Here is a 15,718-nt window from a genome sequence, read left to right as displayed (position 1 = left end):
ATTTAAAAACATGTTAGAAGGCCTCACGAAATACTTTAATGCAAATTTTAATTTAAATGTGAAGGAATGTGTGTCTAACCAAATACATCCGTCATAAAAAATACCGGAAACAGACGTAGGCAAGGCATGAGGCAAGGTCCTCAGCTCAGTGATTCAATGGTTTAGCCACAATGCACGTTGGGAAATGGCGAAAACATTTTTTTTAAATAAAATGATACTTTATTCCGAGTGTGCTTGCTTTTCTCTTTGAAAGTCATCATATAACGGCATTGTAATACACGGTTCGGCTGCGTTAAATATTACATATCTGCCGTAGTTCTCTATTTATAGAGCCCTGGTGAGAAGACTTCTAGACAAACAGGAAGAACTGCCGCCAAAACTGAAAACTTGACGTGGATCATAAATATATCAGCAATTAAACAACATCTTACATTTCTTTTCACACAATACGTCTCCTTGACACTCTTCAACACTCTTCAATACTAATTCGGCTGACTTTTATATTTGATCCAATTGGTAGATAGGCTGCATTTACACCATAACGGTGCACAGCTGATAGAAAGGGACACCTAGTGGTTAAAGCACGTTATTGAATTTTATTATTTTATTATTTTTCATAAAAATGAAACCATAAAAAGCATAAAACTGAATCAACTGTCATTAGTAAACCACTCAAATAAAAAGATCATAAGTGGTTTTCTTTTACATATATTTTAAGGATAATAATAGCAATGTAACACTGTCTATGACACTTGTAACACTGATGATTTGAAAAACATATAGAACAAATTAATTCACTGCCCTTAATAAAGTATTTAAATATACTACGGCTGTCAAACGATTACAATTTTTAATCAGATTAATCACAGCTTAAAAAATAATTAATCATGATTAATCACCATTCGAACTATGTCCAAAATATGCCATTTATTTATGTATATTGTTGTGGGAATGGAAAGATAAATGAAAGAAGGCGGATATATATCCATTTAACATACAGTATCTATGTTTATTATAAAAAAATTCTGCGTATCAAAATGAAAGACAACCCACACACCTATCAATCATCAAACCGTGGGGTCTTAATTCATTACGTGTTGATTTCTATCAACGGGGGAGTAGGCCTACTTCAGGAAAGTCGACAGAGGTGGGGGGGGGCGGCGGCGGCGGCTAGTGGAGTACTTCGTGACCACAGAGTATGAACGTTGTGATCAGCTGTTTTAGCGCAGTTCTCCAGTGAAGGGGGGGGGGGGGGGGGGGGGGAGTCTCCCTCCGCAGCCGGTTGGCGTAGTTTTGGCACAATTCCGTTGAACAGACCGACGTTAACAGCAGCCCTGTCTGTGCACACGGAGACCGACTCTGTCGTCCGGTGATCTAACCGCCTTCTGGAAAAGCTTCACAAGTACCTTGGTACGCAAATGCGCTTTGTGACACAAGTGACGGTACGCATTTCAGATTACGCACATAACCTGCGTACCAGTTATGTGCACCCCTGTACTAAAGCAAAAGTATTCTCCGTCGGGACTTCCTGCAACAACACCACGCCGTTATCAAAGATGTTCTATTGAGAAGACGATCACTACGTGACAAAAGTTTTCAAAACCGTGGCTACTGAAATCAATCTTACTAACTGCTGTCTGTGCAATTTACTCCGCGCGAGTTGGCAGACTTTATTTTACTTACTTTAACATCATTTGTCATGGTGGGGCTAAGCCAGACCCGGACTGGCCATCGGGAGGACCGGGAGGTTTCCCGATGGCCTGGCCTGTTAAGTGGCCTGCTGGCTTGAGGAATTTTTTTTATGTATTGTGAACGCAACGCTGCGCAAATGTGGGTCTGACTCTGCCTCACAGAGGGTGACTGGCTGTCTACATGATGTGGCCTGCCGACATGGCCACTTTCATACAGATCATACACTAATGCCCTCGATTGGTCTCGTGTCATTCAAGCTCGGGAGGGTGTGTATGTGTGGCGCGAGCAAGCGAGAGAGAAAGCGCGTGCACTGGTTACGTGTATTGTTGTTGTTAGCATCCGGTGCTAGCTAGCGGCGCTAACGGAATGAGCTGTCAACAAGGTGGAGGAGAGTCCTCTCCTGTCAGACTGAGAGACTGATAACTACAGCTCATGTGAGGTAAAGGACTCTCTGAGTGTTTAGATAGTTAACTTAGTCTAAGTTCACTGTGGGTCTCAAACGGTTTGGTCACCATTTATGTAAACACATATTTCCATTTGAAGGGGGAGTGATTAGTAAAATATGCATGAATAATACAAAAAAAAAAGTTAACTAGGTGAAAAAAGGTAGGATAAACTTAAAAAACTTGTTGAGAGCTAAAACTAGTCTTTGCTGCTGCCTCAAAGAGGAGCAGGGGGGAGACAGGTGAGGCTGGTTCAGGAGCCCAGACACACTATGCCATGTTAACTATAAATGAACCAAAAACAAATAAATAAACAAGTTTCAATGTTTTTTCATATTGGATATGGTATGTTATTGGTTATGGCCATGTTCTTATGATTTTATGATTATTTAAATGTATACAGTTCTGTTTCATATGGATGTAGTCTCTTTATTTCCCCCTCAAAGTGCACCAGATTGATGCATTAAAGTCCAACATTAAAAAAAAAAAATCTTCCTCGGGGAGCATGCCCCCGACCCCCCTAGAGGATTTGAGGTCCACCTCCACTTAAAATATGTTCACATGGATAGGTTCCTAAATAGATTTGCACTTTAAAAAAAAAATAGTAACCCATGTCCATATGTTTATTCTGGGGTAGTTTTAAAGTTTATGGCTATCACTATGGGCAGCAACGCTGTAAATATTGACAAATAAATCCAGGAAAATTACACAAAATAAAACTGGTAGTGGCCTGGTTGGGTGTATAATTCCCGGCCTGACTTATTGTCCCAGTCCGGCCCTGGGCTAAGCCATTTCTTGGTATGGGTGTAGCCTAGCCCAGCCATACCCTGGCGCTGCCACTGGTGGCACGTATGGGGCGGGCCATTCTGCACATGCGTTAAATGCGTTAAATATTTTAACGCAATTAATTCAAAAAACGAATTACCGCCGTTAACGCGATAATTTTGACAGCACTAAAATATACATTTCAGGTGTGCTGTTTTGTTTAGTAATGGCAATTAGTCTCTTGGCAACACGACCTTCCAATGAGCATTCGGCCGGCCTGAGGAAGTCCCTCCCTACTCTGGCACCATCATACGTAATTTGTTTTCGCTAACGTTTCTACAGAAAAAGTGGAATCTTCATAAGGCTGCTTCCTAGCTATGTGTAGCGGAGCTCACCTAAAGCTCAAGGCCGGAGTGATGTCCTGTTTATGAATAACTCTTTGTAGTCTTCCAGTGTCTGCACCTGACCTTGCTACTCTGTATTGCAGGCTAAAGACGTCTATTTATTCCAAAGTCACAGCCACATAAAAGGAGCACAATAAGCTTATAATGTAATAATAAGAATCAGTCTTTCTAATGTTATATAAAAATAGCCTCCACAACATTGTAATTGTAATGTTATGGTAAATTGTTCCTGCGATGCAAGAACAATTTCAGACTTGATCTGACAATAAAGTATTATCTCTATCTTATTGTAAACCAGCCTGTTGTGGGGGCCCAAAAAGTGCTATCTATATGTCAATACTCAAACAGCCTGTTGTAGTCATAGACTGTATATAGTCAGGCAAGTTGTTGCTCAACAGTTTTAAAAGTGCATGGTCATCATGCCTATACAATGGTTCCTTTATTCCCACCTTCTACTGTTTTTCACCTTCTTACTGAAACTGTTGTTGATTTTTTGAAATTATTTGGAAGAGGGGAGTACTGGACTGTGTGATTCAACTTTTGGGAAGTGGAACTCTTCAGGGAATAGGGAGGAGGCTGCCGAGCTCCAACGGATTTGGGGGGGGAGTGACTCCAGAGGGAGGGGTGGCGTTGGTTTGGAGTTATTAAAGCCAACCACCGCCTCCACCCCCCCTACGTTTGAGCAACTTGCCCTGCACATCACTGTCCACTCTCTCTGCATACGGCCTGCAGTCAGTTGGTCTGGAAGTTCGTGCTCCTCCGGTGCACTCTGCTCAACTTACCCCGCTGCAAAGCTCTGTCTCCGGTGTGCAGACATGGCACCGCCACCTGTGCTGCTAATGCTCGCGGTCGTCATCGCATCAGCGCTCGTGCAAACTGCAACATCGGCCACTCTCGATGGAACGTGAGTACAATGTTTTTTCCCCCCAAAGTGTCGGAACTCGTGTTATTGTTTGCAAAAGTTTGCTACGTGCGTCCCGGCACGCAGTGTTTGACGGTTGAGATGAAGTTGGCTAAAAGTTAAATTCAATGTGGTGAATGTTTGGCATCACTAAAGGACTTAAAATCCAGTATCGTGTCATGGAGAGGCAAAAAGTCTTGTCGTTGGCCTCAGGATCACTGTTATGCAATCTATAGTGTTGTGTGTGTGTATGTCTCAGAGAGTACCCCCCCACCTGCTAGCAATAACCACCATTTGAATTTTAAGCTACCAACAAGTGGTGTAATGTAACGAAATGCAAGTACTGTACCAATTTTGAGGTAATTTACTTGAGCATATTCATTTAATGCTACTTTTGTACTTACTCCACTACAATTCAGAAGTAAATCGTGTACTGTATTTCTACTCCACTACATGTATTTATCTTAGTTTAATCTGCATATTTAGATTAATGATACATTCACAATCTACCCTGCAGCGTACAAAGTAATTAACATGTGTTCAACCTTTACTAGATTTGATAACTCTGTAATGCAGCAATACTCATCAAAACATTATATTATTCTAAAATGGGCCAATATTCATAAGTACTTGTACTTTTGGTACTTTAAGTATATTTTAAGGCCAATACTCTTGAGTAACATTTTGTTTGCAGGACTGTTACTTGTAACCGAGTAATCCGACACTCTGGTTCTTTTAATTTTACTTACAAGATCTGAGTACTTTTTCCACCTCTGGCTGGCCATATCTGCTAAATTACTGAACAATGATAAAGTATTTGGTTAATCTACTAAATCAAGTGGTGACCATGAGTTTAAAGGAAACACTTTGTGCTGTTTTAGCCTTAAAGCCAAACATGTCTTGTTTTTTTCCTAAATCAAGATAGGCCTACTAGCTCTTATTTCCACAGACACACTCTGCATATTGATCGAGTTCTGACCTTTGTTTCGCTTCCCTGTGTTATCTGCTCTGTGCTCATCTTGACTCGCATGCCTTTCATAGTTTAGTATCAGAGTCAAATGACTTTTCCTCATCATGCAACTTTTGCTCAGGCTGAGATTACATCAATATTCTCAGCAGCACCACCCAAAACTCAATTAAATGTGTCCTTTATTTCTCATTGGCGGCAGTGCAGGCTCCTGTGTGCCAACCTATGGTGCCAACCAGCCTCAAACACAGCATATTCAGCAGAGTTTTGTTTGGGCGTGTCATTTCATGCAATTTACAATAACACCAGATTTCAAACACCAATTTGCATAGGTTTTTTTCAGTGGTGAAAGAGGAGCTCAATTCCAGGAAAAAACTTAACTGATTTTATTATATAAAATATATTTTGGAGAAACCAGCTCGAGTGCGCTAGAATTTGAAAATACACAACCGGAACAAATCTGCCACTTCCTTACAGAGCCCCTCCTCCAACACACACGAACGCGCACATGACCAATGAGGGCACGAGATAAGTTTATGCGTTTATGCCTATGGTTTATGCACAGATGATAGGCTGACAGGCAGGTCCTTTTAGCCGGGCCGTCTAAAACGATTGGTCGTGCTTTTTACAGTACTACGGCTTCCACAGATGACGTTTTTTTTTAATGGACTTTTTGTCAAAGCACTTAAGATATGCATTGCTATCGGGATGTTAAGAGCATTCCATGGAATATAACAAAAAGTGTATCTTGAGCCGGTTTCTCAAATTTACCTACCCCACCTTTAATGAGATTTAAAAATACATTTCAAAAGACTCCTCTCCAGTACAGTTAGCAGCACAAATGACAAGGTTGCAACCAAAAAGACAATATAAGAATTTAGCATAAAATCAAAGAGCAAATTAAAGGCCAACAAGAAATCAAAATACATTCAAAGCATGTTATTATTTTAGAATCACTTTTAAATGCGTCCAATTAGACCAGGTCCTGAAGGTTCAGAGGATTTTGCAACAGATTCTGAACTGCAGAAGCAGCATACTTGGATGGCATTTTTCCAGTTCGATATGGACTTTATGGAAAGCTAGTAGGAATAAGTCCTAGGAGCAAAACAACAACTTTCGTTTTTTATTGCAGGGTAGTTCTAAAAGTAAACATCCTTATAAAGTACAAAATGCCATAAGTTAAGTCTGCCAGTATACAAAGCTTCTGGCTCCATCTTTCTGGCTAAATTAGCGCAAAAAATGCATGGCAGAAGTAGTTGGGAGAAAAAAGACTCCTGGACAACTGCAATACTAATGCTACTGTCAGAATGTAGAATTCAACGAGGCTATCAATTTAGTAAGCTAGCTAGCGGGTATATAATACATAAACTGACAGAAGAAAAATGTATAAAATAAAAACATTTTGCAACTAATATTACAAAAATAAAACCCAAACTCGCTCTTTGATCGATGTCAGCTGCTGACACGCACCACTTATCAGAATGCCTTTATTAGTCCCACAGAGGGGACATTTACGTAGTTACAGCAGAAAAAAGAGCCACAGACAGCTTAATGTTACATGCATTAAAAAGTACTAAGTTATGATATAATAAAAAATAAAAAGTTACATAATTTTCAAAATACACATCCTGTAACAGTTCTTACATTACATTGCATTTAGTTCGACCAACAAGATACAAACTTGAAGAAAACAGAATTATATAAGTACATCAGGTTTCATAGAGCTAAAACATTTCAAGTGCTACTCAACTGGCTTTAGATAAGCCAGTCCTTTATTAGTATATAAGTGCTTTGTTAATAGTTCTGTCGCTCGAAGTCGAGTCGAAAGAGATGAGTTTTCAGTCTGCGCCGGAAGGTGTGTAAACTATCTGCTGTCCTGATGTCAATGGGGAGCTCATTCCACCATCTTGGAGCCAGGATAGCAAACCCACATGTTTTTGCTGATGGGAACTTGGGTCCCCCTCGCAGCGAGGGTGCAGCGAGCCGTTTGGCTGATGCAGAGCGGAGTGCACGTGCTGGGGTGTACGGTTTTAGGATTTAGCAGCCAGGTATATATAGCACAGTTTTAACGGCAATTCGGGACAGCCTTAGAACGCACTTAAACAGCTAGAATGGCACGTTTAATCACAGATGTACGATAATGAATACACAGCATAGGGTTTTTAAGTGTTCAGCTCCACCTTATGGCTTTAATTTATGTAACAGGTGATGTCAATAACGGCTAATTAATTCCTTCTGCTCAGCCTCAATGGGTAGTAGAAGAAATCCATGACTCCAATAGTTGATATAGGAGCATTTTTGCAATAACCAAACACATAAGAATGAGTACTAGAAACCCTGCTTTCTGTTCTGATGTGAAGCACACATGTCCTTTTTTTTTAAAACTAATGTAATGTCCTCTTTCTGGCTGCAGTATCTTTGCAGTGACTGTGAGCTCCCAGGTGAGAGGAGGGCAACAGGAGACCCTGTGTGCTCACATCCATGGCCCAACGAAGCCCGTCAATTTGACCATCACCCTCGAGATGGGCCCCGGCAAAACCACCATACTCGAGCAGGCTGTTGACAAGGACTTCTATCACTGCTTAAACTTCCAGGTCTGACTCAGCATGTGTACACCCATATTTTGGCAATTTGCAAAGTGTCGTCTCAAATTTCAGTCAAAACAAATACAATTTATAACTGCTCTTAGTCATTTGCTTCTGCATGTTTAGTGCCGAAGTCGAGTATGAAGATCGGGAGAGGAGGGAAGTTGTTGTTAGTGGTTAGATGCATTCATGAGCTTTCAAGGCACGTTCCTCTCGCCCCCCATTAAACTAATGGCACAACAACTATGGAATTATGATGTACCTAATCAGCCAGCTGGCTCCATGACTGAAGCTTTCAACACCAACAGTTCTCTATAAATTACTGCTCTGGGTTCTGTCACAACGCTGCTCACTGTTATGCAACTTATGGGCCTTGCTCCATATTGATGGAAATGACCCGCCGACCCCAATCAGCTCTGTGACAATAGCACTTAGTTTCACTTCGTTCACCAGTGTTCCACCCTGCTTCAGGCATAGTCTGGCATTTGTCTTTCTGCAACCAACCAAAGGCTGCTCTTTACCAAAGGCACCTGCATTCTTCTGGAAAACAACCCTTACCCTCAGTCTCACGACACACACATGCATACAGGAAAATGCCCATACACATTTTGGAAGTAGTCCCTGTTATATAATCGCAGTTCCATTAGCAAAAACATATGACGACATTTCATGATTAACTATGTCGCGGTATAGGTCTGTTTTGGTCTGCAAAGGGTAAAATCACAAAGTTCCCTCCAGAGGGAGTTTCCCCCCACCCAGCGCTCCAACACAACGTACATGATAAGCTAAGGGGAGGGACATTTTAGTCATCTCTAAAAGGTTGAACAATCACAACAGAGTTGGCCAGCTAACCAGTCAGAGCAGACTGGGCTCTGGTTTCAGACAGAGGGTGTGCTGCAGCACAGGCACTATGGGGAAAAATAAAGACCCTTTTTAACATTAAAGCATGTAAACATGTCACAGTAGAGGCACAAAATACAAATATGAACCTGCAAATCAAGTAACATGTCCTACGCTTTAAAGGGGCCAGATTATGCTCATTTCCAGTTTGCTCTGATTGGTAAACTGGCTGGCTTCGTTGTGATTAGCGCTAGCAAATAGAAGCACACGTGTTACAAAGTGATGTCACTGTGTCGCAGAAGTAAATAAAGGAGGCGTTTTAATTTAATGCAAAAACGTATGCAACACACTACAGGAAAGAGAAAACTCCAAAAAGCATAATATGGGCCATGTCACATACCCTCTCTGAAAGATGTATGTGTTCTTCTTTTACAGGTCCCCACAGTGCGTCAAAGAACTGTGGCATCCATTAATGTCAATATTATGGGTGAGGGTGTCTCGATGAGCAAGAAAACCAAAATCCTGATTGAGCGTCCTGCTTTCATCCACATCATCCAGACTGATAAACCCATCTACAAACCTGGACAGACAGGTTAGTATCACATGTTGTGGGTTTCCTGCTGTGTGGTGAAATGACTGCTCTGCTGCAGTCGTGTTGTTCATACAGCCCACATTCTCCCCTCTGCAATGCTTAACGATTCAGCTGCACTTGCACAATTTTGGACTACATAATGCTGAGCCACTACTTGACAACTTTAGGAATTATAACCATATTCAACACACAGAAAGATGGTGGTTGAGTTCTTGGTGCAGGTTTAATGCAAGAAATATCACCAAAAAAAAACAATCAAACCCAACCTAACTTTTTAACGTGCATTAATATAATGTGTAATGTGCTTTTTTTTAATCACCACTTTATTGCTAAATGAATATTACCGTGGTATATTTGCTATAGAAAGACGAGACAGGTGTCCTAATGTGACAACAACACTACAATTAGGAGAAACACGCTGCACTTTAAAAAACGATGCAAATACAAAAGAAACATTCACCAACCTGACTAAAGTACCCGCATAAACAAAACCCTACAAACTGAACATACAAAAACGCTGCAAGATGCTCAAATGAAAACGAGGACACTAAAAAGTGATGCTGGAAGATGAGCGCTTGTTGACGTTAGTCTGTTCCATAATTAAGTGTCGTCAGTATATTTGAAATGACTAGGTTGGCTACGTTCCCTATAGCTTACAGCAGATTTGCAATAATATTGGAAGGAATCGTGCGATCACATTGTTAAAATAATCCAATAAAAAGGACATTTTAGGAACGTTTCCAACAACAGTTACAGTTGGCTAAAATTATTCCCGAATGTGCTCCAGAGTGGATACATTTTAGTGTCCCTGTTTCCGTTGGGTTTTGAGCCGCGTTTTGTCTTTGCAGGGTTTCGTTTATGCTGCGCCTTCAGTAAACAATGTGCATGTTTTGTGAAGTTGGTGAAGATGTTTCCTCATTTGGATGTGTTTTGGCAAATTTTAGTCTTTATATTTTAAAACTGCAGCGGAAAATGTGCAAAAGTGTTTTGCTGGTTTTGAAGAGTGTTGGCACATGCTGGCCACTGTACCGTACATATGTAATCAAAAAGTGCTTCGGTAGTAAAAGGCCTTTCACGCAATCGGGTTGTATTTTTAAAAACCTAAAGAAAAGTTTCTATGGTGACCTCCCCTACAGTACTAGCTTAATTCAGCTTTCATCTGATTGGTTATCTGTCGAAAAGGCAGTGGTAAGAAGGTCTTTGTCATCTTTACCATAAAATCCTCTATGATTAGACCCTACCCACTCCATGGCTCTGGAGGAGCTTCAATAAAAGGACTAGTTCAGTGATGTCATCAGGGTTACTTTGTATTGTGTTTGGGGATTTTTCATGAAAAGCCAGTATTACATATAGGGGTTTTCCAGGCACCAGGGGTATCACTAAATACATTCTATAGAGTAGCATTACTTTGGACCTTTTGTCCCTTACTACTTCAGAGATTCTGCTGATCTGATTTTCTTTTTTAAATAATTCCCCTAACTTGACAAAGAGGGAGATATTAATTGCTGCAGTGCCTTTTTTAAACATTGTTTCTCATAAACACTAGACTGTGGCTGACTACTGTAGCACTTCACCGTCTACGGTGTAACGCAATAGGAAAACTTCAGAAATATGCTTTTTAACATAGCTTCACAGAGTCCGCTATCACTAGAAACTCAGTAAACTTTATCTAAGTTAGGCCTTTAAGAATAGTGCCTTTGTACCATGCAAGTTATCCATCAGATGTCCCTCCTCCCACTGGCTGTACAGTAGGGTTTTATTTAATTGATTCTCTGTTTCCCTTACCGATGTTATGTATTGCTGTTTGTGTTTTATGTTCAGAGAAAACATTAATGCTATTTTTTTCCTGCTTTTTATTTACAGTCCAATTCCGAATCGTCTCGATGGATTCCAATTTCATTCCTGTAGCCCGACTGGTATGTATATTTATTTGTTACCGCCTTTCAAAATGATTCTATGTCGCGTGATATATTTAGTTATTCCATCCAGGGAACTTTGCAATCTGGTGTGATTTCTACCAAGCAGTCACTGAATCTGAGGAGCGAGGTCTATTTTGGTTCAGGAGAGTGGGAGGTGAAAGAAGGGCTGTTTGTTGATTTAGAAGACAGCGTGGGCGTGAATCGCCGTGTGGAGTAGTGTGATAAATATGCCGTCAGAGTTCATTTGGCACACACTGCATCTGACCCAAACATCTGAATCAATACAGGCTCGCGGCATTTTCCGTTTGTGTTGAGAGGATAAAAAGTGAAATAAATTCAAAATGGATCATATCATGCCGGTAGAAAGCTAAAAGTAGTCCATTTAGCTGTGATATTGTGAACCATTTAAAATGCTCCTATAGTAAACAATAAGGCTGTCATAAGGAAGTGTAACAAATATTTGTATCCTATTTTTGAAATATTAAAGAGGCCATATTATGCTAATTTTCAGTATTTGTATTTAGTGTCTCGACTGTGACATGTGTCCATGCTTTATTGTTCAAAAAAGTATTTATTCTTCTCATAGTACCTGTGCTGCAGCCCCTCTTTTCACCCTCTGTCTGAAACCAGAGCCCAGTCTGTTCTGATTGGTTAGCTGGCCGGCTCTGTTGTGATTGGTCGACCGCTTAGAGCCCATCAAGTACAATGAGTAGGAACGCTAGCCAATACATAGGCCCTTTCTCATTTCATCAAATCCCCCTCCTCGACTCTTCGGTCCTCCGGTAGTGACCCGGAAATGAATTTTAGCGCGCCATGTTGAAGGACATCTCATTTCTCTAAATGCACTTCGAGGACCGAGCGTCGAGGAGGCTCTCTGGAGGAGCTCTAACCGAGGATACACTGATGGGTCCCCCACGGTCCTCCACGGCTCCTTCGCGAATGCATTTCCGGGAACAGAGATGTTTCAAAGAGTTGTGACGCACGGCCGGACTTATCTCAGCCAATGACAGCTCTGCATGCATCCCCTGGATATTATTTTAGAAACTGCTCTCATCGCAACGCGATGTTTCCAGAGAGAACAGCTGTGAGGTCCGTGCAGAAAGCAGAGCAGTGTGTAAAATATATATCACTCAGTATAACAGGCCTACTCTCTTTATTTGCTGTAGTTTAGTAGATATCTACAAACAAAGAGTCGATATTTTTCTAAAACCATTTAGTGCTTCACATAATAAAATACACAACGGCTAGCCTGATTATGCTTTAGGAGCTGTAGGTGCGTGTGCGTGGTGTAGGTGTGTGTGTGTGTGTGTGTGTGTGTGTGTGTGTGGTACAGTGTGTGCGTAGATGCAGCGGACAGACAAGTCTCAGTTGGTTTGGTGTCCTCTGCTTACTTTTAATACTTGTAAATAAAACTTTTGGCCCGTAATTTATTTTCCTCATTGTAGCGACCAGAGAGGGGGGATATATCCAGTCTCTGATAGTGTTACGCTATTATGAGAGTGCTCTGTTTGATTCTGAAATTGTATATATTTATATAAATATATACATATATATGTATGTGTGTGTGTCCGCATCTGTAGCCTGTTATTGTCTCATTATACCGCACTGTGAATGAATCAAAGTAAATATATAAGTGGTCATGAACACATCTGTCCATCAGACAGAGTGCTGCTGTGCCTCCTGTCATCATTAATGGACGTCTCTTTAAAATGACCGCTCAGAGGAGAGGACTTCTCATTTCTCTAACCGCCTGCTGCTTCCTCTCCTCTCTCCTCGGCTCCCCTCCTCGGCTCCTCCGCTCGCATCTCCTGTGGGCGGGACTAAGTCTCGAGGATAGGAGTCGAGGATAGGAGTCGAGGAGGGGAGTTAGGGAAATGAGAAAGGGCCATAGTGATATCACTATTTTCTGAAAGTAAACAAATGGCTCTAATGTAGGTGTTTCAGGCAGGGGGGGGAGAGAAACTCCCCCTGGAGAGAACACATGGAATTTATACCAGTTAAATACACCTAACACACTACAGGAAATAGCATAACATGGCCTCTTAAAAGTATTTAATACAAAATGCCTGGTAAAGTGATTCCGGTGTGTTTTAGTGCCATTTGAGAGGATTTTTCTGATTAAGGGGATAATAATATTGTTAATTTTAATTAATTCATAATATATGTGTAATACTGTCTGACCTACTATACAAGTCTCTAAACTAAAACATATGAAACATATTGAATATGTGTGAATATATAAAATGATGGAACAAATGTGTTCAAATCAAATGTTCAAAGTCAGAAATTGATTTATTTTGTATTATTATACCCCTGCTGAAATGTATAAGGTTTCTTTTTTAACTGTATGAAACTGCATCCAAAACTATGTAGCTGCTGCTTCCAACACTATCACAGATATATCATTATATTAGTAAGTGAATGAAAGTGTATTTTCTTTTTCTTTGATTTTCTGTATTTTGTACTTTTGTGTTCAACCAGGTAAGTCTTGCCCATTACCCAGTACTCCTCCAGTTTGTGGATTGTACATGTTTGCTATTGAAGCAGCTAATGATTTATATTCTGTGCATTTGCTTTACAGTTGTATTCTTCTCGCATAATATTGTACAAATTCTACATGTAACTGAAAATGTTCTTTTCTTTTTCAGTACAAAGTGGTGGAGCTCCAGGTAAGACTGACAAAAAGTTATAGTATGAGTAAATGGCTCTAATGATTACTGTACAAGACCCTTATACACATTGCCTCCTCATTATATAATTATATGCTAATGGCTACATAAATGCAGTGTTTTATTTTGAGACTGTTTTATTATTGGCCTATTGGCTATTTTAAAATAGTTTTGGGCTTTCCATTTGATTATGGCGACCCCTAGTTGTAGTGCCAAACATACAATCCAATCAACAAACATTGACATAAACCGAAGGTATTACACTTACTTTCACAAGTATTATATTGTCTTTATACAAACTGCCATCTGAATAATTTAAAAGATGTAACTATTACAGGAACAAATCCCTAAGGTTTTTGTTGCCTTATTATGAAGGATATAAAAACATCCTTGTGAGCACAGACACCATGAGCCACCACCATCAGTCCACAGTAAATGTTTGGGTCTAAACTCAACCTCAAATGTGCCTCTGCCTTCATGTAGGATCCCAATTCAAATCGCATTGCTCAGTGGTTGGATAGGAACCTTGTTAGCGGTATCCTTGATATTTCCCACCCCATAATTCCTGAGGCGGTTCAGGGAAGCTACCTGATCACTGCCACAACGGACCAAGGAGAGCAAATATCCCACAGCTTCGACATCAAGGAATACGGTCTGCTGCAGTTATTTGCTGAATATTACCAACATGATTGATATGTTTGATCTATGTACCTTTTCAGCAGTTCGATTTTTAAATAATTTTCCTCTCCTTCAGTTTTGCCCAAATATGAGGTAAAGGTTGAATTACCCAATGTGATCTCCATCCTGGACCGGGAGGCAACGCTAAAGATTTGTGGAAAGTGAGTGTCCCACATAAAAGACCGACAGTGGTTAGCAATGGCAATGAAGTTTAGCACAGTGGCTATTTTATAAAACCAAATTCAAAAATGTAATTCTCCTCAATTTTGGTATAACGAAAATACAAACTGGTACTACCGCAATTTTGCAAAAAAAATTATTTGCAAGAGTATACAACTGTTTTAGGAAATGGTGTCTGAGTGTGCGTTTCACACAGAAAACTGTTCACTGGTATCTGAAGGCCAACACCCCAATAGTCCAAAACATATCCCACTGGGCCGAAAGCTCATTTGTCCAATGGCCTATTGCTTCACAAATACACAAACAGCAGCTTATAGCTATTACAACCAAATAGCAACAGACCTTAAAAGTTATTTGGGGATTTTTGGGCTTTTGGAGAATAACGTACAGCACTGCAATAAATACACATTTTAAATGTCCATTTATCCATTCCTGAAGAGCATTCCTCAATCTTTGTGCCTCCTCCTGCAGATACACCTATGGGAAACCAGTTGTCGGTTCAGTCAAGGCAGTTTTTTGCAAAATTGCTACCCAAATGTACTGGTTTTCAAGTAAAAGGGAAAAAGATATCTGCAAGACTTATGAACTGACGGTGAGTACTCCAGATTAATGAAAGTAAGACATGCTGTTATTTCTCTCTAATTCTCTTTTTTGGGTTGAAATTGACTTGTGCTATTATCTTCCAGACTGACAAAGCTGGCTGTGCTACACAAACTGTGAACTTGGCGGTGTTTCGACTCAACAGGAACATGAACGATGGCAGCTTTGAGCTGAATGCAGAATTGGAGGAGTACGGCACAGGTAGCTTGACTCTTTACACAGGAACATTGACTGTTCATTGAGTAATCATCATTATTTCCTGATGAGCTGTGATCTGTATGTTTTCTACCATTTAGGAGTCATTCTTACAGGCACAGGGCGCACCAGCTTCAGCGCTATTGTCAGAACTGTTACCTTCGAGGACGTGCCTGAAGCATACAAGCCTGGCATCTTGTTCGAGGGAAAAGTATTTAGAGAGAGACCACTGGGAGCTACGATATAGCTGCCGTCACCACACCACATGATACATAGTTATTCATATCC

At 40.5% G+C, this 15,718-nt stretch overlaps 1 protein-coding gene across 5 annotated transcripts in view; it reads left to right on the top strand.

Annotated features, from left to right (window-relative positions):
- The first annotated feature begins 3,949 nt into the window (after window positions 1-3,949).
- LOC117562127 (alpha-2-macroglobulin-P) overlaps window positions 3,950-15,718 on the top strand; it is a 44,546-nt gene continuing 32,777 nt past the window's right edge. For all 5 annotated transcript variants that reach the window (XM_034239937.1, XM_034239939.1, XM_034239938.1 and 2 more), the window contains exons 1-10: window positions 3,950-4,208; window positions 7,586-7,766; window positions 9,033-9,189; window positions 11,053-11,105; window positions 13,757-13,777; window positions 14,261-14,429; window positions 14,532-14,616; window positions 15,107-15,227; window positions 15,322-15,436; window positions 15,532-15,641. In XM_034239937.1, the coding sequence (XP_034095828.1) occupies window positions 4,120-4,208; window positions 7,586-7,766; window positions 9,033-9,189; window positions 11,053-11,105; window positions 13,757-13,777; window positions 14,261-14,429; window positions 14,532-14,616; window positions 15,107-15,227; window positions 15,322-15,436; window positions 15,532-15,641 (1,101 nt within the window). In that variant the 5' untranslated portion in view covers window positions 3,950-4,119. The remainder of the gene's footprint in view (window positions 4,209-7,585; window positions 7,767-9,032; window positions 9,190-11,052; window positions 11,106-13,756; window positions 13,778-14,260; window positions 14,430-14,531; window positions 14,617-15,106; window positions 15,228-15,321; window positions 15,437-15,531; window positions 15,642-15,718) is intronic.

The sequence above is a fragment of the Gymnodraco acuticeps genome, unplaced genomic scaffold, assembly GCF_902827175.1.
Source record: "Gymnodraco acuticeps unplaced genomic scaffold, fGymAcu1.1, whole genome shotgun sequence".
Lineage (NCBI taxonomy): Eukaryota > Metazoa > Chordata > Actinopteri > Perciformes > Bathydraconidae > Gymnodraco > Gymnodraco acuticeps.
This window is presented reverse-complemented; position numbering and strand designations above follow the sequence as displayed.